Source organism: Podarcis gaigeae, assembly GCF_964106915.1.
Source record: "Podarcis gaigeae genome assembly, chromosome: 3".
NCBI lineage: Eukaryota > Metazoa > Chordata > Lepidosauria > Squamata > Lacertidae > Podarcis > Podarcis gaigeae.
In genome coordinates, this window is record NC_139680.1 from 117,630,569 (window position 1) to 117,658,168 (window position 27,600).

General features: G+C 48.6%; 2 protein-coding genes across 5 annotated transcripts in view; both read right to left on the minus strand.

The window, feature by feature from the left end:
- Window positions 1-2,748: 2,748 nt before the first annotated feature.
- Window positions 2,749-9,731, minus strand: LOC310841946 (serine protease 55-like). The gene is made up of 5 exons (XM_083733706.1): window positions 9,530-9,731; window positions 9,087-9,282; window positions 7,480-7,721; window positions 5,935-6,077; window positions 2,749-3,177 (listed from the first exon to the last, which is right to left on the minus strand). The coding sequence occupies exons 1-5, from the start codon at window positions 9,582-9,584 to the stop codon at window positions 2,770-2,772; spliced, it is 1,044 nt and encodes a 347-aa protein (XP_083589832.1). The 5' UTR covers window positions 9,585-9,731; the 3' UTR covers window positions 2,749-2,769.
- A 2,111-nt stretch (window positions 9,732-11,842) lies between these two features.
- MSRA (methionine sulfoxide reductase A) overlaps window positions 11,843-27,600 on the minus strand; it is a 210,307-nt gene continuing 194,549 nt past the window's right edge. For all 4 annotated transcript variants that reach the window (XM_083733806.1, XM_083733807.1, XM_083733805.1 and 1 more), the window contains one exon: window positions 11,843-13,704. In XM_083733806.1, the coding sequence (XP_083589932.1) occupies window positions 13,546-13,704 (159 nt within the window). In that variant the 3' untranslated portion in view covers window positions 11,843-13,545. The remainder of the gene's footprint in view (window positions 13,705-27,600) is intronic.

The following is a 27,600-nucleotide window of genomic DNA, read 5'->3' on the forward strand; positions in this document are numbered from 1 at the left end:
CTTACTTCCCCGACTTCCTCATACCTCCCCTCTCTGTATTCCAATTTCTAATTTATTAATTCAGCAAATCCTTTCCCTTGTTTGTCATTTAATTTTTAACCTTTCTTTTCATTTTACTTATCCATTACCGCTGGAAACCACGTAATTTCTAAACCAACGTCATTCTAACATTCATTAATTTTGCAATGTTTCTTAAGATTTGGTGCTTTTTTAGCACTTCTGTGCATGCGTAATCGGCGAAACCTGGAAGTAACCCTTTCCAGTAGTTCCGGGTCACCGCAGGATGCAACCTGAAAAAACGTATGATGAAGCAAATGTAACATGAGGTATGACTGTATAAAGGTACAGCACCCTGGTTTTGCAAGAGGGCAGTCTAGAAGTACTTGTATAACTCAAATCAATGCATAAAGTCTTCTCTTGCTTTGCAAAGGAACCTCATCCCCTGGCATCTCCCACTGCCATGCCAGGCGCTAGTAAGAATGGCAAACTCCCACAGAGCAGCACAGAAAGGCACATGAGCTTGCATGGGCTAAGGAAAGACTCTCAGTAACCAAGTCTTGCCTCCCTGCAAGTGTTTTTTCCCCAAAAAGAGTTTGCCCAGAAAGCTCCTAAAAGACGGCATCAGTTTTGAAGCGAGCGGAGGAGTGTTTGCTCATTGCTAGGCAGAACGTAAGATATTCCAGAGGAGGCAGAAGGACCCTAGTAGGTGGGGAAGGCAATGTTGCCACCTAGGGGCTTTACTGAGGAACTACTCCGTTCCTTGAAAGGATGGTGTGGTCTGCACTGGAGACTCAGCCCCTGGAGCTGAGTTGGGCCTCCTTCAGCCTTTTCCAAGGAACTATTTGCCTTGGCTAACTGCTTGGCTCCCCTTCTAACCCCCTGCCCTCCCTCTCCCATGCTCCCCACTGATGCCAAAAGGAATGCACCACCCATTGAAAGATCCGTGGGGACAAGTGCCGTATTTTTCCATGTATAACACGCCCCCATGTATAAGATGCCCCCTATTTGAGGGGGGGGACTCCAAATTGAGAAAATGGGGGGAGATTGTATCTGTGTACAAGACGACCCACAATTCTGAATGTTATTTTTAAAATAATAAAACCCTAGTCTTATACACGGAAAAGTATGGTAAAGGGACCCCTGACTGATAGGTCCAGTTGCGGACGACTCTGGGGTTGTGGTGCTCATCTTGTTTATTGGCCGAGGGAGCCAGCGTACAGCTTCCGGATCATGTGGCCAGCATGACAAAGCAACTTCTGGCGAACCAGAGCAGCGCACGGAAACACCGTTTACCTTCCTGCTGGAGTGGTACCTATTTATCTACTTGCACTTTGACTTGCTTTCGAACTGCTAGGTGGGTAGGAGCTGGGACCGAACAACGGGAGCTCAGCCCGTCGCGGGGATTCGAACCACCGACCTTCTGATCGGCAACTCCTAGGCTAGCGCCACCTGCATCCCTATGCGGGATCCCTATGCTTTCTTTTAGAAATCCCCTAAAACAGTGTGGCAGTGCATGCCTTTGCAAAGTGATTTTTTAAAACAACAACAACAACAACAATAACTAGTATTTATTATTTTTTGTACTGATTTTTTAAATGTAATTATTGTTGTAGTTTTAAAATTACAAGGAAAGGAATAAAATTACAGAAGGGGGAAAAAAAGAAAGGGGTGAGAGAAGATAGCAAAAGAAAAGCAGTATCAGAGCAGACATGGAGAAAAATTACACTTGTTGAGGTTTAACGAATACTTCTACATATTTGGAAAAGAAAATATCACAGTAATTACCAACATGTGGAATGCAGAATGGGTTAAACAAAAACGTTAATCTTAATCTTTGGTGATGTTTTTATCTACCTCATTGTAATTTTGCATGCTGAATGCTGCCTTGGTGTATTTTTTGGGGTAAGCATTTCTGTTTTATCTAAGAAATAAATGGTCGGTACTATTGATTCGAATGCCTAATACATGCCAGGAGCTGCACAGAGATAAAGAAAGTTTCTCTCCCCCACAGCCAGTAAACAGCCTTAAAAAAAGACACACACACACACACACAAAGGGTGAGGAAAGTGGCAGGAAGAGGGGGAAACTTTCCACAAGGCAGGGAATGAAAAGATAAAGGTGCGAAGGAATGATTCCCATCTCCCGCTGAGAACTTCTCAGCAGCCTCTTTGCAAACAATTGCTCTTACTGCAGATTTGCAAGCATACAGTGAGGCAAAAGCCATTAATAACAGCACTATCAGTGATGCAAACGATCCTTCTGCAACCGGCATCCATCCAGATGTTGTGGACGACCCCTCCCATCATGATGTCATGGAGACTGAGATCAGGTGATTGACAGGTGAGTGATACTGCCCGTCTGTCCAAAGGGGACACACACTCCTGTAGCGTCCTGACCCGGTGTAGTGTATTTGGTGGTGCAGGTCTGAGAGAAGAGGGCCAGAGGCAAATTCTGGATTGCCAGGGGTGGGCCAGAGGTGGTCTGTGGCCTACAGCAGCTGTTGATGCATGTACACAGCATCTTCTGTTGCAGCGCAGCCTCTCTCTGGCCGCAGTGCGCAGTGTAACCACAAGATGTCCCTCCATATTGCAAAACGTGCCACTACTTGCAAAAAAACCCCGAGAAGTCAGCCCTGGGGGAACGTGCAGGAAGCATGTTCATTTGACGGCCCTCGGGTTTCGTTTTAGGAGCTTTCTTTATTTTACGCATGAAGAAAGCGAGCGAGAACTCTTGCAAGAGAGAGAGAGAGCATTTGCAAAGCGGATTTTATTACAATAAACGGAAAAGTATCGACATCAGAACAGAAGCAACGGCACAGGGGGCGGAAAGGAAGGGAGAGTCGGCCAAACCAGGAACGGGGATTTCGGGATGAGTTATGACAACGTCCACCCCTTCGGGGATTAATGGTTTTTCTTCCTCAGCCGTCACCTCTTCGAACTCAGCCAAAGCGGGAGGAGGGATTTCGGAATCGGCTAGGACCACGTCCACTCCTTCGGGGATAAATGGTTTCCCTTCCTCGGCCGTAACCTCTTCTATCCAGTTGAGGTAGCTGAAAACCACAGTGTAGACAGCGGGGCTGCCCTTTCCTTCGCAGGCCTCACCCTGACTGCCTAGTCCAACCGCAAACCATCTCCCAACTTCTCCGGAAGTGCAAACCAAAGGAGCCCCGCTGTCATCCTGGGAGAGGTCAGAAGGAGGACACAAGAGAAAGAGGTCAACGTCCTCATAGAATCATAGAATTCTGGCGTCGGAAGGGACCCCACGGATCATCTAGTCCAACCCCCACAATGTAGGAATCACAACAAATGAATCCCGATCTGGTGGAACACTCTGTCACAAGAGACCAGGGCCCTGCGGGACTTGACATCTTTCCGCAGGGCCTGCAAGACAGAGCTGTTCCACCAGGCCTTTGGCAAGGGCACAGCCTGACTCCCTCCCTCGGCAATCTTCGCGGACCTCTGGCCCAATGGCTGCCAGTGGCTTGAATTAATTAATTTTATGATGAATGATTTTAGAGTGTTGTTTATGCTGTACTTTTGTACTGTTTTATTGTTGTTAGGCGCCCTGAGCCCGGCTAAGGCTGGGGAGGGCGGGATATAAATAAAATTTATTATTATTATTATTATTATTATTATTATTATTATTATTATTATCCTTCGCAGATGGCTACCCAAACTCTTGTTTACAAACCTTCAAGGTAGCCTACTGCACTGCTGAACAGCTCCTACTGCCAGAAAGTTATTCCTAAGGTTTAGTTGGAATTTTCATTCCTGTTATTCGAAAGCACTGTTTTCGGGCCCTGCATTCTGGAGAAGCAGAAAGGAAGCTGCCAGCTTTGCACTATTATGCACTATTATTCACGGTGAGGGGTTGTTACACCCCTGTTAGGTATCCCAAAACTGAGACGGCGCAGTCGCTCTCTCAAGGTCCATGGGCAAACTTTCCTCTCCATAGGCCCCAAAATTCACACAACAGCCACTTGATGGGCAACCAAGACACCAGAAAATAGTGTGCAAATGTTGGGAGTTTTCCACAATCCTTCATCAGCAGGCTAGGTGTTCAATGACTACACATCAAATGATTTTACATATCAAAAGCTTCTCCGAGGTTTAGCGGCAATTGGGTTGGTCTAATCATGGAATGGCCCTAACGTGAATTGTAGATTTTCAGTTTTATCGGAAAACTCAGCCACTTTAGGTTGTTTTTTTTTAATGTTTCTAAAAACATAAATGGAGACATTTTCTGAGCCTGTGTTTCAGCCAAAACAAAGGCATATTCTTCTCCATTTACCCCAATCTCCATTTCATGCCTTTTCTTTTCTTATCTCCACTGTGTCAGAGTTGAACATTGGGTGCCCCTCAAGACAGGAGTCCAGTGCTCTCGCAGCCTTGAAGCCCCCGACACATCGAAGGCACACCATAGATAATAAATAGCAACCACGTGGTTTATAAATTCCCCGCATTAATTCCTCACCCTCCCTTGTTCCCTTACCCTTCTGCATTTTCCATACAGTTTCAACCAGTGCTATTTTTTCAGAAAATGAGGTGCTGGAACTCACCAAAAACACCTCCCTTGTTCTCTTATAATGGCAATGACGCCCACCTGAGAGGTGCTGGAACTAAGTTCCAGTGAGTTCCGGCTGGGGGAGGGGGAGCCCTGGTTTCAACCCTCTGCAAAACCTCCTCTTGAGTAAAGAATATACATCTCTTCCTAAAGAGTTTCCACCTCCCGCCACAAGCTCACTCCTCCGAAAACACAGTGTGTATCAGTGGAGGCAGAAAAGCAGGACAAGAAAATGAGGAGGGGGGAGGAGAGGAAGGAACAATAATAATAAATATTAATAAAATTTTATTTATATCCCGCCCTCCCCATCCGAAGCCGGGCTCAGAGCGGCTAACAATAGTAAAATGACACAACATTCTAAAATCAGTTCATTATAAAATCAGTTCAAATCAGATTAATGGCAACCATTGGGCTAGAGTTCAGTGAGGGTTAACAAAGGAGGGGGTCAGGCTGTGCCTTGGCCAAAGGCCTGGCGGAACAGCTCTGTCTTGCAGGCCCTGCAGAAAGACGTCAAGTCCCACAGGGCCCTAGTCTCTTGTGACAGTGTTCCACCAGATCGGGGCCACAGCCGAAAAAGCCCTGGTTCTGGCTGAGGCCAGCCTAACCTCTCTGTGGCCTGGGACCTCCAAGATGTTTTTGTTTGAAGACCGTAAGGTCCTCTGTGGGACATACTAGGAGAGGCGGTCTCGTAGGTACGAGGGTCCTAGGCCATATAGGGCTTTAAAGGTTAAAACCAGCACCTTAAACCTGATCCTGTACTCCACCGAGTATAAGACTGGGTGAGTGTGATCCCGTGGCAAGGACCCCGTAAGGAGTCTTGCCCCGTAAGGAGTTCTGCACCCGCTGGAGTTTCTGGGTCAGTCTCAAGGGCAGCCCCATGTAGAGCGAGTTACAATAATCCAGTCTGAAGGTGACCGTCGTGTGGATCACAGTGGCTAGGTCAGGGTGAGAGAGGTAAGGAGCCAACTGCTTAGCTTGGCGGAGATGAAAAAATGCCGCCTTTGTTATAGCTGCAATCTGCACCTCCATGGAAAGGGAGGTGTCGTAGATTACACCCAAACTCTTAAAGAGAGGGAAGGAGAGGAACAAAAATAATCAAAAGGAGGGATAAAGGAGCATGAAGACATCTCTCCTCCCCTTTTTGGGGACTCAGAACAAGACTGGAGGACACGGCTTCTATATCCTTGTAGGTGACCAGGACTTCCCCTATTTGTACGCTTGCTAAAATAAGTCTTCCCCATCTCTCCGGAGGCTGTGCAGAGAAACATTAGCAACCCCCAGGAAGCCTGGGGAAGAGATCGAAGATCATTACCGCATCCATCCTGCCTGCCCGGCCTGCGGCACAGCAGTACAGAGCCAGGTTCATTATACCTTGCAGGTCTCCTTCCCTCCTTCGTCAGAGACGGCGCACAGCATGCTTTCCGTCAGCCCCTGTACGCTCTTGGAACAGGTCTCCCCACCGACCAGAGACATTTCCGTTTTCTTTAGCACTCTGGTCGGTGTGTTCTCGTCGCCTGCAGGCACAGAGGAAAGAGGGGGAGGCGGCGGCTTTCAGAAACGACAGGAGGAGGAGAGGGGGTGAATGGGACGGCGGGGGCTTCGTTTAGGCCTCACTGCTCTGTGCAGCGCGGAGGCTTGTGCTGCTCTGGAATTGAGAAAAGGAGAGCCTGTGTTTCTCGAAGCCCAAGAGGGGCCTCGGATGCTGGTGGCATGGCATCAAGGCAAAGGGGTTGCACTGCTGGCCAGGGCAAGGGCAAAAGGTCTGGGCAATTCAGAGGCCAAATCTATAGCCTGCCAGCTACAAAGGCTGGCGATTCCACTTGCTCTAGATCATTTTGTGCTGGTTCCTTCCAGTGAGATCTCATGGGGAGGTCTCTGTCCCAAGTCATTGAGTTCCCAGTTCAATAATAATAATAATTTATTATTTGTACCCCGCCCATCTGGCTGGGCTTCCCCAGCCACTCTGGGTGGCTTCCCACAAAATATTAAAATGCAGTAATGCATCAAACATTAAAAGCTTCCCTAAGCAGGGCTTCCTTCAGGTGTCTTCTAAAAGTCTGGTAGTTGTTTTTCTCTTTGACATCTGGTGGGAGGGCATTCCACAGGGCGGGTGTCACTACCGAGAAGGCCCTCTGCTTGGTTTCCTGTAACTTGGCTTCTCGCAGGGAGGGAACTGCCAGAAGGCCCTCGGAGCTGGACCTCAGTGTCTGGGCAGAATGATGGGGGTGGAGACGCTCCTTCAGATATACTGGACAGAGGGCTTTCAAGGTCAGCACCAACACTTTGAATTGTGCTTGGAAACATACTGGGAGCCAATGTAGATTTTTCAAGACTGGTGTTATGTGGTCTCGGCGGCTGCTCCCAGTCACCAGTCTAGCTGCCGCAATCACGCTCAGAATCCAACAGTTTTGGTTTCTCTCCATTTCTCATTCCTAAAATCTCCCTAAATCTTAAGTTTGGTTATCTGTATCTTCCTATCAGTTTGGGGGGAAAGCCCTTTAAAGTTCTCATGAGAATTTATCAGCACCTTAGTACAAATTTCTCCTGTTTCTATGCAATTTTGTCACACACACACACACACATTTTTACAAAGCAACTCTCCCTAACATAATGCATTTTTCTGTACTTAAACCAGTACTTGAGTTTTCATGTGCACTTTACACATGAATTTTCTGCACGTTACTTGGCTGGAAAACTGCATTGCAAAATTCAAATGCGAATTTCAAAGGGGACAGCTATGTTTGGGTTCGGAAACTGTGGATTTGATCCTTTCACCTTGAAGTGCAGACTGAGCCAATGGATACCTGCACATTCACACGCCCCATCTGCTCCGACTTACAGCAGCGAGCGCATGTCTGTGCGGCAAACACAGGGGAGTATTTTTTTTACTGAGCTCTGGACTAGAAAATGCAATACCAGGCGTGGTGGATCTCCAAGTTGCAGCCCAGCAGTCTCGCCACGCTCCAAGGTCCTGCAGCAAGGGCAGGCAAATGGGAGTCCTCTCTTCGCCGAAGTCTACTGGGGAGGCCAGCAGGAGCAAAGCAACATCGTTGTTCAGGTTTGTACAGTCAAAGTCCTCGTGGATGAGCACCCTGTCCAACTTCGTTCTCTCCAATTCATGCCCATTCAAAGCAACCACTACATGGAGATCTGAAGGACTTGGGGACAAAGGAAAGAGGGGCAGAGCATCAACAAAGATCAAACAATGAACCCCAGGACTGTGTCCCAACGAACCAATGACTTGAATGAGCATAAAACAGCTTAGAAAGAGTGGGGGAGGCTTGTGGGGCAACATTTGTGTGCTGGGATCCATGCGCTCTCCCCCCACCATTCCCAAGGTGAAGCAAAACAAACAAGAGGCAAAGCCTCAGGTTGGTACCCAGAAAGTTGAACATGCAGCAAAACATTGCAGTGGGAAACATTCTTGTAAAGTTTTCCTGAAAGCCAGCTCTGCCCTTTTTCAGTACACTCCATTCTATTCCCTCTTTGCCCAGTTTTCCATTCCACCCATCTAACAGCTGGGCAGCACCGTCCAATGGGCATGCTTAGTAGTAATTAAGCATTAAGCCATTTGACCTTCCTCTCCTTGAGTATTCTTTTTTCTAGCACAGTCGTACCTTGCATCTCAAATGTCTTGGCTCCCGAACAAACCGGCTCCCGAATGATTGACACCCGGAAGTGAGTGTTCCGGTTTCCAAATGTTTTGGTGAGCAGCCAATCGGAAGCTGTGCTTTGGTTTCCGAATGTTTTGGAAGTTAAACAGACTTCTGGAACCGATTCCGTTCTACTTCCAAGGTATGACTGTATTAAAACACACACACACACCTCTTACTCCTTGCCAAAGCACCCCTGGGCCACCCACTCACCTGTCTGGGGTGCCCACCCACTCACCTGGTCCATGTGCTGCCTGGCTGAGTTGTCTGTCTTCCGTTCTCTCCCCCCTCCGAGTGTCTCTTTGCACCTTGCCAAAGCCACCCCTTCCCCACAGGCCATGTCAAACTTCTACAGCTTGCCTGGAATGCTTGCTTACCTGGGTGGGCGGCCTGCCTGCTCACTCACCTGGACCACCAGCTGCCCGCCTTCCTGACTCCTTCCTTGGTTCTCATCTCCAGTTCCCTCCTCCTTGCCTGTTATAATGGCCTAACAGCTCTGAGACCCAAGCTTGCCATCACACTGTAGTTCATAGCACCACCTGTCTGCAGCCAGGTGAACTGCAGTATGATGACATTCTTACATTTTCGTTATATATGTGTGTATTTGAACGTGAGCCTGCTGATCCCTCCCAGTTGTGTATGGAAGGTGCTTAGGATCCATACTCAAAGGAGGCGTTCACGATTAATATATAGTATTATTATTTGAAGATTGCTCCAAAGAGTGTTTGGAGAGTGAGCTTTCTCAGGGACAAAGGTTCTTTATGGATCATACTCTTAATTCATCCATTAAAAAAACACAGGGGATTTTATTATTTTTAAAGACAACTTGCACAGTTGTCTCCCTACTTAAAGGGAATCCTCAGTACTCACAGTTCCTCCGTGTAGCAGTGAGCTGCAGACAGAACCCACCAACTGCTCAGAATCACACCTCCACAGAAATGCAGCTCATTTGATTGGATGCTGGCCTGCCAGGGAAGTATCTCAGAGGCAGTCGTTGCTCCTGATCCTGAGATGGCTTTAAATTCAGGCCACAGGCCACAATGCACAGGGGGCAAGGCCTGTAGCTCTGTCAAGAGATAGCAGAATTATTTCATTCCCTGCAAGATTTGTGCCCATATGGCAGACTAGGGAAAGTGAGGCCGGGCTTGGCTGGAAGCGTGTCTTGGTCATGGCCTTGCAGCACGATGACTTGTGTTTCAAACCCGTTTTCTCCCCCCCCCCCCCGGTTCCTGTGGACAGCACCAAGACTGAGGGCTTTTTGCCACCTAGCTACCAGGAATAAACGACATACCGCGGAAACAGAATCCGCCTACCTGTATGGGAGATTCTCGTGAAGGATGCTAGCAACAGGAGAAGGCGTTGTAGCATTTCAGCCTCGTTCTAAAGAGGCCCTCAGTCTTCATGTTCAGACCAGAAGCTACAAGAAGCAATCCCATCATTCCTCATTGTACGGGACATAAGCAATCTGTTTGCCTAGAAGTGACATCACTCACAGTTCCTCCCACATTGCCAGTCCCCATGTGATGTCACCCACCAGCCTGTTCCCTTGTGGTGATGTCATAATGGAATGCTGGGTCTGGCAGTGAGCTGGAAGGCCAGCAACCTGCGGGTGTCTAGCCTCTGTTAAATTCCCCAGGGGGATATCTGAATACTGAAAGGAGAAAGTGTCACAAGGAGCCAATGTCAAGATCTGGCAATCCCAAGGAAGAAAAGGGAAAGTGGCTTTTCAAATGAGCTTCATGTGTGTGTGTGTGTGTGTGTGTGTGTGTGTGTGTGTATGTATACACACACTCACATACATATAAAGGTAAAGGTAAAGGTATCCCTGCCCGTACGGGCCAGTCTTGACAGACTCTGGGGTTGTGCGCCCATCTCACTCAAGAGGCCAGGGGCCAGCGCTGTCCGGAGACACTTCCGGGTCACGTGGCCAGCGTGACATCGCTGCTCTGGCGAGCCAGAGCCGCACACGGAAACGCCGTTTACCTTCCCGCTGGTAAGCGGTCCCTATTTATCTACTTGCACCCGGAGGTGCTTTCGAACTGCTAGGTTGGCAGGCGCTGGGACCGAGCAGCGGGAGCGCACCCCGCCGCAGGGATTCGAACCGCCGACCTTTCGATCGGCAAGTCCTAGGCGCTGAGGCTTTAACCCACAGCGCCACCTGCGTCCCACCACATACACATACACACACACAAATAACCACCAGACTCCGGGCATGTACTACCCAAAAACTTCACACCAGGTAGCATAATCCCCACCCCTGTTATTTTAGAAATTAAATTACCGTATATTAATGTAAAAACACACACCAGGAATCTAGTGACAAATGCATCTGCTCTGTGAGATTTTTTTTGTACGCCTTTTGGGTTGAAAATCTGCTTTCAATGCATAGGGCAGATGGGGCCCAATATGGCAGCTCCTCTAGCTATGTCAGGTCGCAGTGTCGTAATCCAGGTTACAAATAACCAGGAACCTTTTATGTGGTGAGTTGCAGAAATGCCTAAAAAACCCATGGAGATAATGGGCAGGTGTGTCTTGCATCCACGCGCAGCACTTACGAACATAAGAGACCGAGCGAAACCTCGTTCCAAATGGCGGCAGCCCAGCATAGCAATATATATAGCCCCAAACAGCTGAAGGGGGGCATTTGTTTTCTGGAATGAGAAAATCCGCTCCCGACACTTGCTGAGGCCCGTGGTATCCGATTTGCTAATAAATCCAATCTCTTTGTGCAAAAGGCACGGCGGCTTCAAGGCTGCAATTTCTTACTGCTCCTTGAAAATGGGCCTTCCCGTGCCAGAGGCCCTCACCCAGCAGCGGGAGGAAAATAACACTCTCCCGCCGCCCAGCCAATACTAACCAAAGAGGTGAAGGCAGCCACAAGTAAAGAATCAGCTGCAGCGCTATTATGCTCTATTCCCCTTTTCACCCCTGCGCCTGGGAAATTAGATAGGGCCAGGTTCCTTGACGGTGAACAACAGAACAATTCGGAGGTATAACACTTCCACACAATGCGCTCTGTTACTATAGGAACCATGCCTTCTAAGGATGAGGGGGGCAGCTCGGGAAGGAGGGCAGAATCACATGTTAGACCCTAACCAAGGACAAACATTGAAAAGGATGGGTGGTGGTGGGGAATGTTGCTCATCACCGGGCCAGTTTGGCCCCACGACCGTGGGTGCCATGCAGCGTGCATGGCCTTGGCACCAAAGGGGGTGCCCGACCCCTCCATGGGGAATTTCGTGGGTGCCCCGGGGAGTTGGCGCCTATGCCACGTGACCCATTCCCACCACCCAGCTGCAGGGCAGAAGGAGAATGCCCTGAAGCGGTCGTGGGTCTGTGGCTTTGAGCATGTGGCCATCAAAATGATCCAACCCACATTTGTTTGCCACGGAAGAAGATAGAAGCGGGCAGAACGGTGGTGCAAGGATTGATTAGCTGGTTGGCGTTCCACTGGTGGACATCTCAGCAGAAACCTTAGTTATGGAGGGACCTGATCTGTAGCTTTACAGAGGGGAGTGGTAAATGAAACTGAGTCTCCAAGCTCAGGTCGGCAGCCTCGTTGTATAGAGCCAAAAAGCAGCTCCAAGGCTTGGGTACGTGGACTCGAGATAACAGCACAAGACATCTTTTTTCCTTAGCAACCTGTCGCTCTTTATTGCATTACATTTGATACAGTTTCCTTGCCGATCCAGACCAGCCCCTGGGTCAAGGGAAGCCAGGTTTCTTCAGCTTTCCCCATGTACAGCTGCTCTCACAAATAAGAAACAACTGCATTCTTTACAACTGAGTGAAGGACGGGGGAGAGAATCACAGGAGTCCTTTCGGTGGGGGTGTGGTGGGAATTGCATGCCATAGACATCTGGGGCAGTAACAGAAGGGTACCCATGGGCCGAGGAGCTTATAAAACTGCACATCTGATGCTACAGAAATCAAACCTTGCGGCTCCTCCTTCAGTCAAGAGACTTCCCCACAGTCCAAGCTCTCAATTTTCACACTTATTTCCAGCAAATTCCCCGCCCCGAGAGGATAGCAGAAGCTTTATATGCCACAGCTGCAAAAGCATCTCAGTTGTGCCCACGTAGCTCCCCTCCCGAAATGCCTTCCGACAGAATTAACTTCTGCAAGAGCACACGTAAAAGATCTGTGGCTGCCTGAACCCACAGAATTAAGGCATTAGCTGAACACAGACTGATATAACTGAGCTCTGGCACCAGTTTCAAAACAAATTCACACCATCAGGATTCCATCGTGGGAGAAGAGGGGCCATTCTTGTCATCCCCACCCTCTCTTGTCACATTCTCGCCCCTAACCCGCTGCATGAATCGGCGTTGGGAGATGTGAAGACTGCTTTCCTCACGCTGGATTGTCATGCTGGCGATACAGACCTGGCTTCTAAATCCTGTGTGTGTGTGGGAGTCTGCAGAGGTTGCTCGCTTCAAACCTTCAGCCCTGGTGCATGGAGGATGGTGGAGGTTGGGTGACAGGGAAGCAACAGAAGGTGGGGGCAACCAGAGTATCCTCGTCAACCCTGCAAAATATTCTAACCCCGTGAACGGGGCTTGAACAACCGAACGGGGGCTTTGCAAGTATGAGCAAAGAAGCTAGAGGGGTGTGCAGATATTTTGCTCTTTCTCTGTTGCCTGCATCTCAAAAGGCTTTCGCCCCCATCATCTTGTTTTTCTATCTCTTCTCTCTCCTGCATGGGAACACACAGCCTTGCCTTCCACACCCCCTTCAGATTCCAGGGCTAATGTTGGTACACAGCGTGAAACACCCAGTCCATCCCTGGGTTCCACTGCAGAGTCTATGCCCACCTAAGGTGCTTGTGTTGGGATCCCGAGCCATGTAGATTCCGCAAAATTACACATTACAGGCCTTCCTGGACTGCACCACTTCAGAATGTAGAACGGGGAGTGCGTTTTTAAATCTCCCCTTTCTTTTTTAAAAAAACCCAAACACTTTGTGCGTAGAAAATTAATATTCCAGGCTATGGCAGTACACCAGTTGAGACATCCGATGAGCTGATTTTCTTTATGCTGTGAATTTGTTTTTACTTATATGGAGGAGCATGAAACAAAAGTGATTTTCCCCGTCTGCATCCTGAAGTGGTGGAGTCCAACAAGGACTCCAGGCATGTGGCTCTGCTAAATGTATAGCTCAGCTCTCAGCCTTTCCTTGCAGGCAGGTGCCTTTGATTTCACGGCATTCACTCGTGTTGGGAGCACCCCGAAGACTGCAGCCAAATGGTAGGAAAGATTCAGAGCATGTCCCTTTGCGTCCGACATCTTGCTTTAAGGTGCTGAGGTGGTCGCAGGAGGAAAGATCTCTTTTAGACGCCGATGGGGCAGGAAACCCCAGTGCCTCCAAGTCCGCAGTAGCCGTTAGGGTGCTTGCTCAGGTACTGCTGGTGATATTCTTCAGCGTAATAGAACTCTGGAGCCTCGCGGATCTCAGTGGTGATCTTGCCGAAGCCATTCTCCGTCAACACCTGCCAGAGGGAGGAAAAGGAGGGAGAATCCCATTAGGAATTGTTTGCACTGAGGTAAGAAATTCATTTGAGTGACCCACCAGCCAACAAACAGAGGCTAGAGCCCAATTCAGGAGTCTATAGCTTGGGGGGTCTCCACACACGCGGTGGCACATGTGAAAACGTCCCCGGAATCTGCAAACCTGATAGTTCAGGGCTGCAAATTCCAGAGAAGTCTCTGCATGGTGAACTATATCAGGGGTGGCCAACTCCCAAGAGATTCTGCAATCTACTCATAGAGTTAAAAACTGGCAGTGATCTACCCCCTTTTTTGGGTTCAGGTCAAAGTTGTTGAGGAGGTAAAATGTTGAACTCTTTTTAGGGGCGTCACAGTTGTTCAGCATCTTTGGGGAGAGCCAATGATCTACCAGTGATCTACCGCAGACGTCCAGTGATCTACCGGTAGATCACGACCTACCTGTTGGACATGCCTGAACTATATGCATGGAGGCCCCCTCCTCTATATGTGGGTGTCAGGAGTGGAGTCCACAATGCCAGGATGGGGTCTACCCAGGGAGGACATAAGAACGTAAGCAGAGCCTGCTAGATCAGGCCAGTGGTCCATCTATTCCAGCATCCTTTTCTCACGGTAGCCAACCAGATGCTCCAGTCCCATGAGAGTTCCTTCCTTATTGTTGACTTCCTTCCATTTCTGGCTGCATGTTTAAAGAACCTTTTCTCTTAGTTGCATGGCTTGGAGGCGGCGAAAGTGGGTTTTTTTTTTACCCCAGCTGTCAGAGAACAAATTGGGGTGTGTGAAATTACTTTCACTTGCTTTCCAGAATGGTAGCCATATAGGTCTACTATACTACAGAAAAGCTACAAACATGAGTCTGACCAAACTGCGGGAGGCAGTGAAAGACAGGAGTGCCTGGCGTGCTCTGGTCCGTGGGGTCACGAAGAGTCGGACACGACTAAACGACTAAACAACAACAACATACTACAGAAAATGGGGGTGGGGGCATTCACTATATACCAGAGACTTGTTCCAATCCATTGATTGCAAAAAACGGATTGCTTTGATCCAATTTCTCCAGACAAAGACTGGCTATTTCCACTGCTATGGGGGATCCCATCTAACCCCTTTATCTTGCCAAAGTTTTGGGTTAAAATAAATGGTTCTTACATAGTGCAATCTCAGCCAAGAAGGAAATGGAATGAGTGGGAGGATGTTTGTAGAGCTGATTTCTCAGAAATGGGGAGCAGCTAATTCTTCATTAGGTGAGTAACCTGATATCTATAATCACCTGAGAGAGACATATCCAGCCAGCCATATCCATCTTGGAATGGAGTCCATAAGCTGACCTCATAGAGACAGCACACAGCCCAATTTTGGGTCTTTCTGTTGTCAGGTTTCCCCTAATTTTTTTCTTGTTCCCCATCACCCACTGCTATCCGTAGCATTCTACTTGATTTCGAGTCCTGAGAACTCGAAAGCTTGCCACAATTTTGCAATGTTTTCAGCTGACCTTAATAAAGGCATTGCCTAGTTGTGGATTTGAGGAGTTTCCCCTTCTCCACGGACCAACACAGCTACCTTTGCTTTTTATGTGAGAACAATTTGAATGTAGGAGAAAGCCTGTTGGTTTCCTTGAACCCTGTTTACTTACATATCTCTTCGGTTTATATCCTGCCCTTCTTCCCAAAGGAGCCCAGGAGGGAATGTGACCAAGAGAGCCAGCTTGCTTTAGTGGTTGGCGTGTCATACTAGGACAACAGGGAGAGCACAGTTCAAAAACGCGCTCAGGCACAGAGCTCAGTGGGTGAGTTTTGGGCCAGTCTCTGCCTCTCAGCCTAACCTACCTCTCTGGGTTGTTGTGATGATGAAACGAAGAGCAGGGTGAACTACAACGCACGAATAAATAAAGAGTTAAATCCCGAGTCTTCGCAGTTAGCGAAGCAGGCATGGCTCCAGGGGGAGGAAAAGGAGGGGGGAAATGTATTTCCCCTAACGGCGGAAAAGGTGTTTGGAAGAATCCAATTCCACAGAGTTGGACTGTTGTTGTTTTGGCTGCTGGCACCATACCGTGGGGAGTCTAAGATGGTGCGAAAAAGGAAAGAAAAGGAAGGCTTTCTTGTTTACATCCGAAGTCTGAAAGTGGTGTGCTGTGAATAAACAAAGGATGCTCCCCCAAAATGCTGTGTCAGCGAAAGGCCCCCCCCCCCCAGCAAAACAGCTCTGCGGAACATGCCTCTGAGCCAAAGGCGTACAGCAGCAGCTCAACTTTTGCCTTTCTGCGCTCCCCCGTTTTTTCAGAGCGCCCTGTTTCTGGATGCCTTCGAATGGCACCCTGCTCCTCATACACACACCCATCCGTGCCTTCTGAAGGTAGAGCGGCTAAAGCGGAGTTTGCATGCAGCTGCACTTCTGAGCAAAGTCAAATCGTCATCCTGCAGTTTGGGGATAGCAGAAATCAGGTCACCTTTCTTCATTCCTGGGAACGTAAGATCTAAGAACAGGACGCAACGGGAGGCGGCCCAGGCGCCAGTTCTGGCTGGCAGAGAAGCAACTTTCGACCTGTAACTCGCCCATGTTCTCCTAGCAGATAAAAGGAACCCTCCAGACCCTGCCAGTCTCTGCGCGGCCCACGCGCGCTTGCTGCAGGATCGGCTTCCGACCTTGCTTTTGCCACAAGCCTGCTGGTGGCGGCTGATAAATCAGGGACAGGAGCGCAGACTCTGATCTCTGTGCCCTCCTTATATTGGCCTGCTGACAAAACCAGCTGCTAAAATCTCAGAACGGGGTCTAGGGGTTAGGACAGGCTGTTCAGTCCTGCAGAGGAGACTTTTAAGTTAAAAAAAGAGAGGATAATTTAAAGTGCAAATTGTGCCCTCTCTTTTTTCCAGCTCTCAAGGGCGCTGGGCACAACTTCTGCTCAGAGGCTCCCTTTCTGCCCTCCAAACAGGAACCATGCTTTGCTTTTAACCCCTGCAGATCTGAGTGTGAAATATTCACCCGAAAGGCTGGCTGCTTTGATAGCTGGCCATCGCAAGGGACACCTAAGCTTCTGGCTGCACCTGTCCCCCCCAAATAGCCGCTGGATATGGAGGCCAACCAGAGTGTGAGCAAGACGCATTCACCATGATAAATTTATTGGGGCAAGATTGGAACGGCCCCGTTTCCCATCTCTGGTGAAAGTTGCAGAAGCTCCAATATGCAGGAGATATTTAATCTGTGTATGTGGCTGAGGGAAGTGAGAGCTGGACCATAAAGAAGGCTGATCGCCGAAGAATTGATGCTTTTGAATTATGGTGCTGGAGGAGACTCTTGAAAGTCCCATGGACTGCAAGAAGATCAAATCTCGCCATACTGAAGGAAATCAACCCTGAGTGCTCACTGGAAGGACAGATTGTGAAGCTGAGGCTCCAGTACTTTGGCCACCTCATGAGAAGAGAAGACTCCCTGGAGAAGACCCTGATGTTGGGAAAGATGGAGGGCACAAGGAGAAGGGGACGACAAAGGATGAGATGGTTGGATAGTGTTTTCGAGGTTACCAGCATGAGTTTGACCAAACTGCGGGAGGCAGTGGAGGACAGAGGTGCCTGGCGTTCTCTGGTCCATGGGGTCACGAAGAGTCGGACACGACTAAACGACTAAACAACAACAACAACAACATGCGGCTGAGGGTTTATCCACCTTCTGCCCTGCATGCTTTCTAGGCAAAGATATGAACTTTCCCGATCTGAATCCGAGTGCATTTTCTTTTTTTTCTTTTCTTTTTTGCCCTGCAGCTTTCCTTGAGGAAACCTGATCATTACCACTGAAATGGAGGAAACGGCAATTCAGGTTTTCTGTGAATTGCCATTTGCTCCTAATCAGTGGCCAATAGTGGGGGTTTTTTGGGGGGGAAGCAGCAAGGTAATCCCCCCCCCCAAAAAAGCACTTGAACAAGGACCTGGAAAGACCAGACCTCTGCCTAGCAATGTGGAACACAGTTTAAGTGTGGATGAGCCCTGTGTTTTCCTTTAGGCATTATAGCAGCATGTACTTCATCCAATCCCATTTTCCTGAAACAGCCCCAATTGACTAATCCACTAGGAAGCCACTCACCCACTAGCTTGCCCATAATTTGTCTGCTGGGAGAAATCAGGGAAAGCTTCTTTGAAATGGCATAAAAAGCACACATGCTTAGGAATATTAGGTGTTAGGAAGGCAGGAAACTGCCTTGTCTATGTCAAACCAAAGGCCCAGCTGACTCGGTATTGCCTTCATCAGCCTTATTCAACCTACCGTATTTTTCGCTCTATAAGACGCACCAGACCACAAGACGCACCTAGTTTTTGGAGGAGGAAAACAAGAAAAAAATATATTCTGAATCTCAGAAGCCGGAACAGCAAGAGGGATCGCTGCGCAGTGAAAGCAGCAATCCCTCTTGCTGTTCTGGCTTCTGGGATAGCTGCGCAGCCTGCATTCGCTCCATAAGACGCACACACATTTCCCCTTACTTTTCAGGAGGGAAAAAGTGAGTCTTATACAGCAAAAAATACGATAGTTGTTTGGGGACTACAGCTTCCCTAACTGCCACAGCCAATAGTCAGGGAGGGAGGGAGCTAGAGACCAAACTATCTGGAGGGCACCTGTTTGGTTTAGATGGGTCTACAATGACTGACTGGGACTCTCCTAGGTATGACGCATGGGCAAGAGCGGCCCTATTTTTTTCCGCAAAACACTGGAGATTTTGCAGGGGGTGTTGTGCTGCAAGGAAGGCACGATTCCAGGATCGGACACCTCTTGAAAACCTTCTTCTGTTTTATTGTGTGTGAGTCCTTGCAGCTATTGCTCTTCTCACCTTGGTAGCTGTATCTGTTCTGGAGGGCTAGCACTTCCCACGCCACATTCCCACCGTACCACTTCAACAGGCATGGCAAATCCCGGGACCTATAATTTGATAAAGGGTGCTGGGAGGTGTTAGAGGAGACCTTTCACAAAGCTACATCTCCCAGCACCCTTAACAAACCACGTTTCCCAGGATTTCTTTGTGGGGGGGGGGAGCTGTTAAAGTGTATGTGAGTGCTTTAAATGTATGGCAGGGCCTCTCTCTCTCGCTCTCTCTCTCTCTCTCTCTCTCTCTCTCTCTGCCTTTTAAACAGGGTGTGGTCTTATAAACTACAGGCTCTGTCCCCCTGTTAGCGTTGATCTCCTTCCCGACTTCCATTATTGCTCTCTTTCCAGCCACGGCAGAAGAACCAGATGCACGAGAGGGAAGAGGCAGGCGAGGGAGATGGAGGGAGGGAGAGTAACAAGGAATGCACCATGCCTTTCCAAGAGAACTTGGCGTTTGCATCCCCTCTCCTTCCCTGCCAGCCATGGAACAGCAGTGACTTGGCAAGAGTTAAAGAGACAGATGTCAGTCTCATCTGGTTGCTTTGGCTCCAGTTGTTTGTTCAAAATGAACAGCAAAGCCAAGCAAGCGTGGGGGTCTTTTGTGCCCAGAGAGAAAGGAAATGAGCAAAGCTCTTCTGGTCAGCGCCTCTGACTCTTGAAGCCCATGTTGGTTTACATGGCTTGAATGAACGTGATGAGGTTTGCGAGGCACAATTGGGAGAGAGGGAACCATCAGGCCAAAACTTCAACAACAGGGAGAAGGGTGTGCATGACAGCCCCTGCGTTTTGTGGAATGTGCAGAGAGGAGCAACTGATCCTTTTAGCATATTCCAGAGCCATGGCATTGGCTCGTCTGGAGTGACCAGAAGACTCACAATAAGGCCTTCCATCATGGTCTGTGATGCAAGTACTGATGTGCCATTGGCTTCGCTCGAGCAAGTTCATGACTTTATTACATCATGAAGTTTGGTAGACAAAAGCCTGCTTCTGACGCATGAAATGGACAGAAAGGGGACTGGTTTATACAGACAGGTAAGTTACCGAGCAAAAGACCAGGTTAACAATGTAAGAGGGTGGGGGGAAATTGGGAAAGCAAAATACAAAGAAAGAATGCTTAGGAACATGGCCTTATCTCCTACTGATCCCTTTAGCAACCAAGCCTTCAAACAAGCATGATCATAGGTCGGTGCTACCCATCGGCAAGTGGATTTTTCAAAGGAAGACATGACCAGACCGCATCTGAATCGTATGTATTTTGCATGTGCCTTTCATGTAAAAGACATACATTTTACATGAAATATGCACTTTTTGATGCATTTCAGTGCATTCACCTGTAAAGCACGTATTTTGAGCACACTGAAAATGCACTGCAAAATCAGTGTAATTTGTGTAGTTCTGAAAGAGAGTTCAGGAGTGTTGGATTGGGCTGGACCACTGTGAAAAGCGGACGAAACACATTCCTCCCCAATCCCTAATTGCTACAGAACCACCATCATGAAGACCTTACTGGCTGCCATTAAGCGCACCATGCTTTATTTGGGGCATTAGTCTGTTATAAAAGAATTGCGACTGCATCATAGGGACCTCGGCACGACCTCCTTGCTCCACAGTAATGAGGTTAGCATACGCCACTCTCTGTGCCCCTGCAATGAGGCACATCTACAGAACCAGGAAGTTCGGATATACAAAGTTGTAACTGCACTTCATGGGTCCCTGTCATATTTGGTCAATTGTGCAGCTACTTCTCAGTGCGGAGCTTGACAAACAGAAATTTTGTATACAGGCTGACCAGGTGGAAAATGCATATTAGGCAGCATGGACAGCCCCATGTAAGCGGAGACCAATTTGCCTCTGTGCCCTTCATTGCTGGGTTCACATTATCCCATAATAATGTAAGAAGAAATCCATTGGATAAGGCCCAAAGCTCATCTAAGCTAGCATCCTGTTGTCACGGTGACCAACCAGATGCCCATGGAAAACTCGTGAGTAGGAAGAAGAAGAGGAGTTTGGATTTGATATCCCGCCTTTCACTCCCTCTAAGGAGTCTCAAAGCGGCTAACATTCTCCTTTTCCTTCCTCCCCCACAACAAACACTCTGTGAGGTGAGTGGGGCTGAGAGACTTCAGAGAAGTGTGACTGGCCCAAGGTCACCCAGCAGCAGCATGTGGAGGAGCAGAGACGCAAACCCGGTTCCCCAGATTATGAGACTACCGCTCTTAACCACTACACCACACTGACTCTCAAATGTTTTCATCTGGTGCCTGAAGATATATAGCAGTTGTGCTGGGCAAGCCTCCCTGGGGAGAGGCTCAGAAGATGAGTACAGGGTCCGTGTTGGTTCATGTGGGGAGAGGCAGTCCTCGAGGTATTGTTGTCCTGAGCCATTTAAGGCTTTATAGGTCAAAGCCAGCACTTTCAATCGAACTCGGTTCCCCAGATTACGAGACTATCGCTCTTAACCACTACACCACACTGGCTCTCTAGGAGATGAGTGCAACAGCACTCTCCCCATTTGTGATTGTGATAGAGGCCAACCCATTTGTCCCCCACAAAAAACAACAACACACCAAATAGTGCAAGAAAATGAAACGGAATGCACACATTTCAAAAAGGAAAACAGCGAGGAAAACATTATGCAATGCAAACAGATCTCAAGTAACACCAACCGGCCTGCATTGCCCAGCACCACTCACTGAGTCTAAGGTGGGTTTTTTGCATCATAGTTTCACAGGGCCAATCCTGATGGACTACACATGCTCTCGTTGGTGCTGGAAGAAAATGAAGTTGTGTGTTTATTGCTGTAAAAGTTTATTTTTTAATTTTTTAAAAATTGAATACTCTGTGCAGGCAGCTGATGTGGTACAGTGGCTAGAGTGTTTAAGACTAAGGCCAGTGAGACCTGGATTCAAATCCCCACTGGGTGGGTCAGTCTCCATACCTCATAGGGTTGTTGTGGGGACAAAACAGAAGCTGCCTTGAGCTCCTTGGAGGACAGGCAGCATATAAGTGTACTAAGCAAGTAAAAGTGCCCTGTTTCGAAAAGCAGTTCAAAGTACAGTGGTACTTCGGGTTACAGACACTTCAGGTTACAGACACTTCAGGATACAGACCTTGCTAACCCAAAAATAGTGCTTCAGGTTAAGGACTTTGCTTCAGGATGAGAACAGAAATCGTGCTTCAGTGGCGCGGTGGCAACGGGAGACCCCATTAGCTAAAGTGGTGCTTCAGGTTAAGAACGGACCTCCGGAACAAATTAAGTTCTTTAGTCAAGGTACCACTGTATGGTTTTAAAGCTATGGTTTTCCCAGTAGTAATGTATGGAAGTAAGAGCTGGACCATAAAGAAGGCTGATCGCCAAAGGATTGATGCTTTTGAATTATGATGCTGGAGGAGACTCTTGAGAGTCCCATGGACTGCAAGAAGATCAAACCGATCCATTCTTAAGGAAATCAGCCCTGAGTGCTCACTGGAAGGACAGATCCTGAAGCTGAGGCTCCAATCCTTTGGCCACCTCATGAAAAGAGAAAACTCCCTGGAAAAGACCCTGATGCTGGGAAAGATGGAGGGCACAAGGAGAAGGGGACGACAGACGACGAGGTGGTTGGACAGTGTTCTGGAAGCTACAAACATGAGTCTGACCCAACTGCGGGAGGCAGTGGAAGACAGGAGTGCCTGGTGTGCTCTGGTCCATGGGGTCACGAAGAGACGGACACGACTAAACGACTAAACAACAACAACCACTGTATTAACCATTCGGTTGAAATTTGAGGGGAATCCAGACCCTAGCTAAATGCTCACAGATGCATGGCTCTTTAAACAGAGGTCGCACAGAACCCGAATGCTTTCGAAACGGTTCCCTACTTTTAGCAATTGCCACTCGATCCTGAAAGTAACTGTTGAGAGCCGGAAGGATCCGTTAGTCACTGACCTTCTACGGCAAGTGAAGCTACATCAGCAACAACAACAAAAAGGGGGAGCGCCGATTGTATGTGCCTCTTTGCATACGCACATCAATGCATGCGAGAAGAAGGGCCGCTTTGTAGAGAAACTTGCCAACAAGCCTACTTTTGGTGCCATCTGCTCCGAGGAGAGTGAGCACCTGTTCGGAGCAGCTGCTGAACGCGGAAGGTAGGTAAGGGAGAAATCAGTTTCATTCTCGACTTGGCCTGCTGCAGGTAGCACATGGGCCTCACCAACGGGAATGCCAACTGTTCCCTTTTAAGCTTGTCCTAATTAGGAAGCGGGGAGCGTTCTGAAATCTCAAAACTGTTTGGTTAGATTATTACAGGAAGTTCCAAGAGAAGAGAGGGTGGCGAGCCTCCTCTCTCTCCTGAACGACAGTTGCGGTTGCTCTTTTTATCAAGGACGCCAGCTTATTGCTGGGCAAGGGGTGGGGAAGAGTGGAAAGAGCATCCCAAACTCCCTTTCGCACCTTAACCCAGCCTTCATTGGCACGGTCCCTATCAGTAGAGCATAAACAGCCCTCCGGCTTTCATTTGCAAGTGAGTCTTCTGCATGTGATGCTTCTATCAGACACTAAAAATACTGCCTCCCTGTTGTAAACAGAACATTTCAGAACAAGGACTTAGATTGCAACGAGACCCGCGAAGGGAGGCTTGGAAAAGCGCCAAAATTGCTGAGAAGAGAGAAAGTGTTCCCTCGCCCAAAAAATGTAACATGAGAAGAGCCCGACTACTGGATCAGGCCAAATGGGGGCACATCTAATCCAGTGTCTTGTTTCTTACAGTAGCCAAATGGATGTCCCAAATGGGAAGCCCACAAGCTGGGCATGGCGGCAACAGCCGCCTCACGCTCTTCTCCCCCAGTGTTTAGAAATGTGTTGTCATTGGTAGCCTTATTCTCAATGAATTGGTCTAATCCAGGCATGTCCAAAGTCCTTTCCGGGGGGCCTAATCTGGCCCGCCGGTCGATTTAATCCAGCCCCTGTGGCAGTTTATTTCCTGGGGTAAAATCCTAAAAAAAACCTCAACAACTTCAATCCTAAAGAAAGGTCAACAACTTTGGTTGGCCCTTTGGTCGGCCCTCACGGCCCTTCACTTCATCAAATCTGGCTCTCGTCCTTAAAAGCTGATTAAGTTGGTGACCATCGCTACACCTTGTGGGAGTGAATTCTATAGTTCGACTTTGCTTTGTATGAAGAAGCACGGCCTTTTTCTCTGCCTTGAATCTCCCAACATCCAGTTGCCACGGGGTACTAGTAACACAAGAGGTTGAGAAATAACTGCCTCCAATCCACGTCTTCACGCCACGCATACATTCATGTAGCTCTATCATGGTCCTTCTTTCTCTCTATTTTATTAAACAAAAAACCTTTCCACGTAAGGAAGCCTCCTGGACATGCTTGCTACACTTCCCTTCTCCTGTCCTACAGTAGTCTTCTTGAAGTCACAGAACTGACCACTAGCCCCGCCCTTCCCCCTCTGGCCGCTCACTCTGGATCCCTCCCAAGCAGACGAAGGCTGCACCGAGGGGGTGAGCTCCTCTTCTGGGTCTGTCTGGCCTGTTGCTCAGCAATGTGCAGAATTCTCCTCAAGCAGGGTGTCCGAGGGGGGGGAGGGCCAGCAGGACTGAGACTGTCCTACTGTTGGGTAGAGAGGACAACCTCTGACCCATCTCTCAGCCTCTAACCCTGTCCTGGAAGGTCCTCCTCCTGATTTCTCTCTGCCCCTGATCACTTAACCCACCTGCTTCTATCACCTGCTAGTTCATCACTTCCCCTGACTGCTCTTCAGTGTCCCAGCACCAAGGTCTAGGGTCCATGTTATCGTCTTCTGTGTCTTCCCTGGAAGGCTTTTGGGTGGGTGACTCCCACACTCTTTCTCATCCAGCCAGTTCCTGACAGATGGACTGTTGTTGGTTTGATTTGGCATAATCTTAAAAAGCAGAGACATCACCTTGCCGACAAAGGTCCGTATAGTTAAAGCTATGGTTTTCCCAGTAGTGATGTATGGAAGTGAGAGCTGGACTATAAAGAAGGCTGATCGCCAAAGAATTGATGCTTGGACTGCAAGAAGATCAAACCTATCCTTTCTTAAGGAAATCAGCCCTGAGTGCTCACTGGAAGGACAGATCCTGAAGCTGAGGCTCCAAGACTGGCCACCTCATGAGAAGAGAAGACTCCCTGGAAAAGATCCTGATGTTGGTAAAGATGGAGGGCATAAGGAGAAGGGGACGGCAGAGGACAAGATGGTGGGACAGTGTTCTCGAAGCTACCAGCATGAGTTTGACCAAACTGCAGGAGGCAGTGGAAAACAGGAGTGCCTGGCGTGCTCTGGTCCAGGGGGTCATGAACAGTCGGACACAACTAAACAACAACAAAGCTTCCCGTGCTCCTAACACTTAGCCTTGGGTCGATGGTGGGAATTTAAAGTAACAGTTCTTCTTATAAAAGGGGGGAAGTCAACATGGAGGTAATTCTGCTGCCCAGCAGGGGTCCCTTCAGTTTGCGTCATTAACTGAGCCTGCAAGTGCCATGGTTTGATCTACAAGGGCTTGGCTCTCTCTTCGCTGCTAATCTCGGTACCATGTAGAGCTCCCAAATGAATAATGTAGTGTTTGTGTTTTCCAAGCCAACTCCATTATCTCGCAAGGTACACCTGGCATATACGAGGCATATTTCCCTTCATCGAAGTACGCAGGCAATGGCTTGAGCTTTTGAGATGGAGAGAGTTTTAAATCAGAGTTTAGATACTGACAGTCGTGCAAGCGTTTCCCATGGTCACCTTCACAACAAAGCCTGAGCCCAATATAACACCGGGCCCGGGGTGTGTGTGTGTGTGCGCGGAGAACGGCTTGGAAATAAAAAGGAACCTCATTTTTTTGCTTTGCAGCAAGAAATAGAAAGACGATAGCATCTGGCAAGATGTCTGGACCAGCCCATTGTGTCATCCTACTCAAGACACGATGGCACAACCTACAAATCTGGCAATGATCATGGCATTCATGGATTCCTTCCACTTCTCCATTACACGGCAGCAGGAGGAGGAGACGCCTACTGAAGCTGTGCTCGGTTCCTCACTCAGTCTCCTCTGCCCCCCAGATGGAGGGAACATTGGGGAACTGCCCCCCAAAAAAATACTGGGGGGGGGCCCAAAAACGCTCGGTCCCCTGGAGTTGGTGCATAGCATGGAGGAAATGGATGAGGTGGTGTTTTCTCCGTCTTGTAATACTCGAAGCACCCAATGGTGACCAGCCAATGAGGTGGAATGTTGGGAGATTCAGGAAAAAGAATGAAAATACTCTTCCATACAGCTCATAGGAATTTGTTCCCGCAAACGTGGTGGTGGCCAACAGCTTGGACAACTTTAAAAGATGATTAGACAGATTGATGGGGAGTAATTTATGGGGACGCGGGTGGCGCTGTGGGTTAAACCATAGAGCCTAGGACTTGCCGATCAGAAGGTTGGCGGTTCGAATCCCCACGACGGGGTGAGCTCCTGTTGCTTGGTTCCAGCTCCTGCCAACCTAGCAGTTCGAAAGCACGTCAAAGTGCAAGTAGATAAATAGGTACCACTCCGGCGGGAAGGTAAACGGCGTTTCCATGTGCTGCTCTGGTTCACACATGACCCGGAAGCTGTACGCCGGCTCCCTCGGCCAATAAAGCGAGATGAGCGCTGCGACCCCAGAGTCGGCCACGGCTGGACCTAATGGTCAGGGGTCCCTTTACCTTTAGACTATCCATGGGGTAATAAGACTAACCACAATGGCTATGTTCTGCCACCGCTGTTGAGAGACAGCATACTTCTGAAAGCAGTTGTTGGGTATCAGAAGTGGAGATACCCAGGTCTTGCTTGTGGGTTTCCCACAGGCGTCTGGTTGGCCACTGTTAAAACAGGATGCTGAACGAAACGGGTCCCAGCAGGCTCTTATGCTTTTACGCTTATTTCTGGCGCAATGACTGATAAGCATCATTACACACACCAAGTAACTGCAGTGGTCAGGTGCCTATTGCAACAGAAGAACAGTGAAATCCCACGTCTTTGTGTAGCAAATGCGTAGAGGAGCAAAGGCAGCTTTTTTCGTGTTTTTACAGCAAGGAAAAACCTCTGGTTTGGGATTTTTAAAGGGTGGGGGACACAAATCTTTTCAATTTTAGGTCTCCTCTTCATTGCTAAAGCTCCAGCTTAACCAAACCACAAAATACTCCCCCCATCATGCTGTTAAGAGTTTAGGTTCTGCTGGCATCTCTTATCTCCGAGAGGAAGACAAGCAGGAAGCCGAATGTGCCGCAGCTGAGAACACGCAGATTTAGAAGCAGCAGGCCGGAGCAGATGGGAGAGCGATTACTGATGCCGAAAGTTATTGTCTTTTAAAAATCTTGGCATTTCAAACAACAGGGGCGGGGTGGGGCAAGAATGACAAAGAGAATGGCATGGAAGTGGGTTTGGGTTTTTTGTTTTGATTTACTCATCCCACTACTTTTCCGACAGCCAAAAGCTTGGAAAGGGTTAACCTCCCCCTACATAAAAGGCTGTGGGTGGTGCTGTGGGTTAAACCACAGAGCCTAGGGCTTGCCGATCAGAAGGTTGATGGTTCAAATCCCCGCAACGGGGTGAGCTCCCGTTGCTCGGTCCTGCCAACCTAGCAGTTCAAAAACACAAAGTGCATGTAGATAAATAGGTACCGCTCTGGCGGGAAGGTAAACGGCGTTTCCATGTGCTGCTCTGGTTCACCAGAAGAGGCTTAGTCATGCTGGCCACATGACCTGGAAGCTGTACGCCGGCTCCCTCGGCCAATAAAGCGAGATGAGCGCCGCAACCCCAGAGTCGTCCGTGACTGGACCTAATGGTCAGGGGTCCCTTTACCTTTACATAAAAGGCAGGTCACTGCCATACGACACCAGACCCGGCAGACTAAAGTTGAGGTGGTCTAACCTTCCTTCTCTGAGTTCGTACATATTGTTTTGAAACCGATTCTCAGTTCGCTGTACTGTTTCCAAAACTCTTTTACGAAATATATGTGAATTACCTTGAGACATGTATGTGAAAGGTGATTAATAAATGTACAAATAA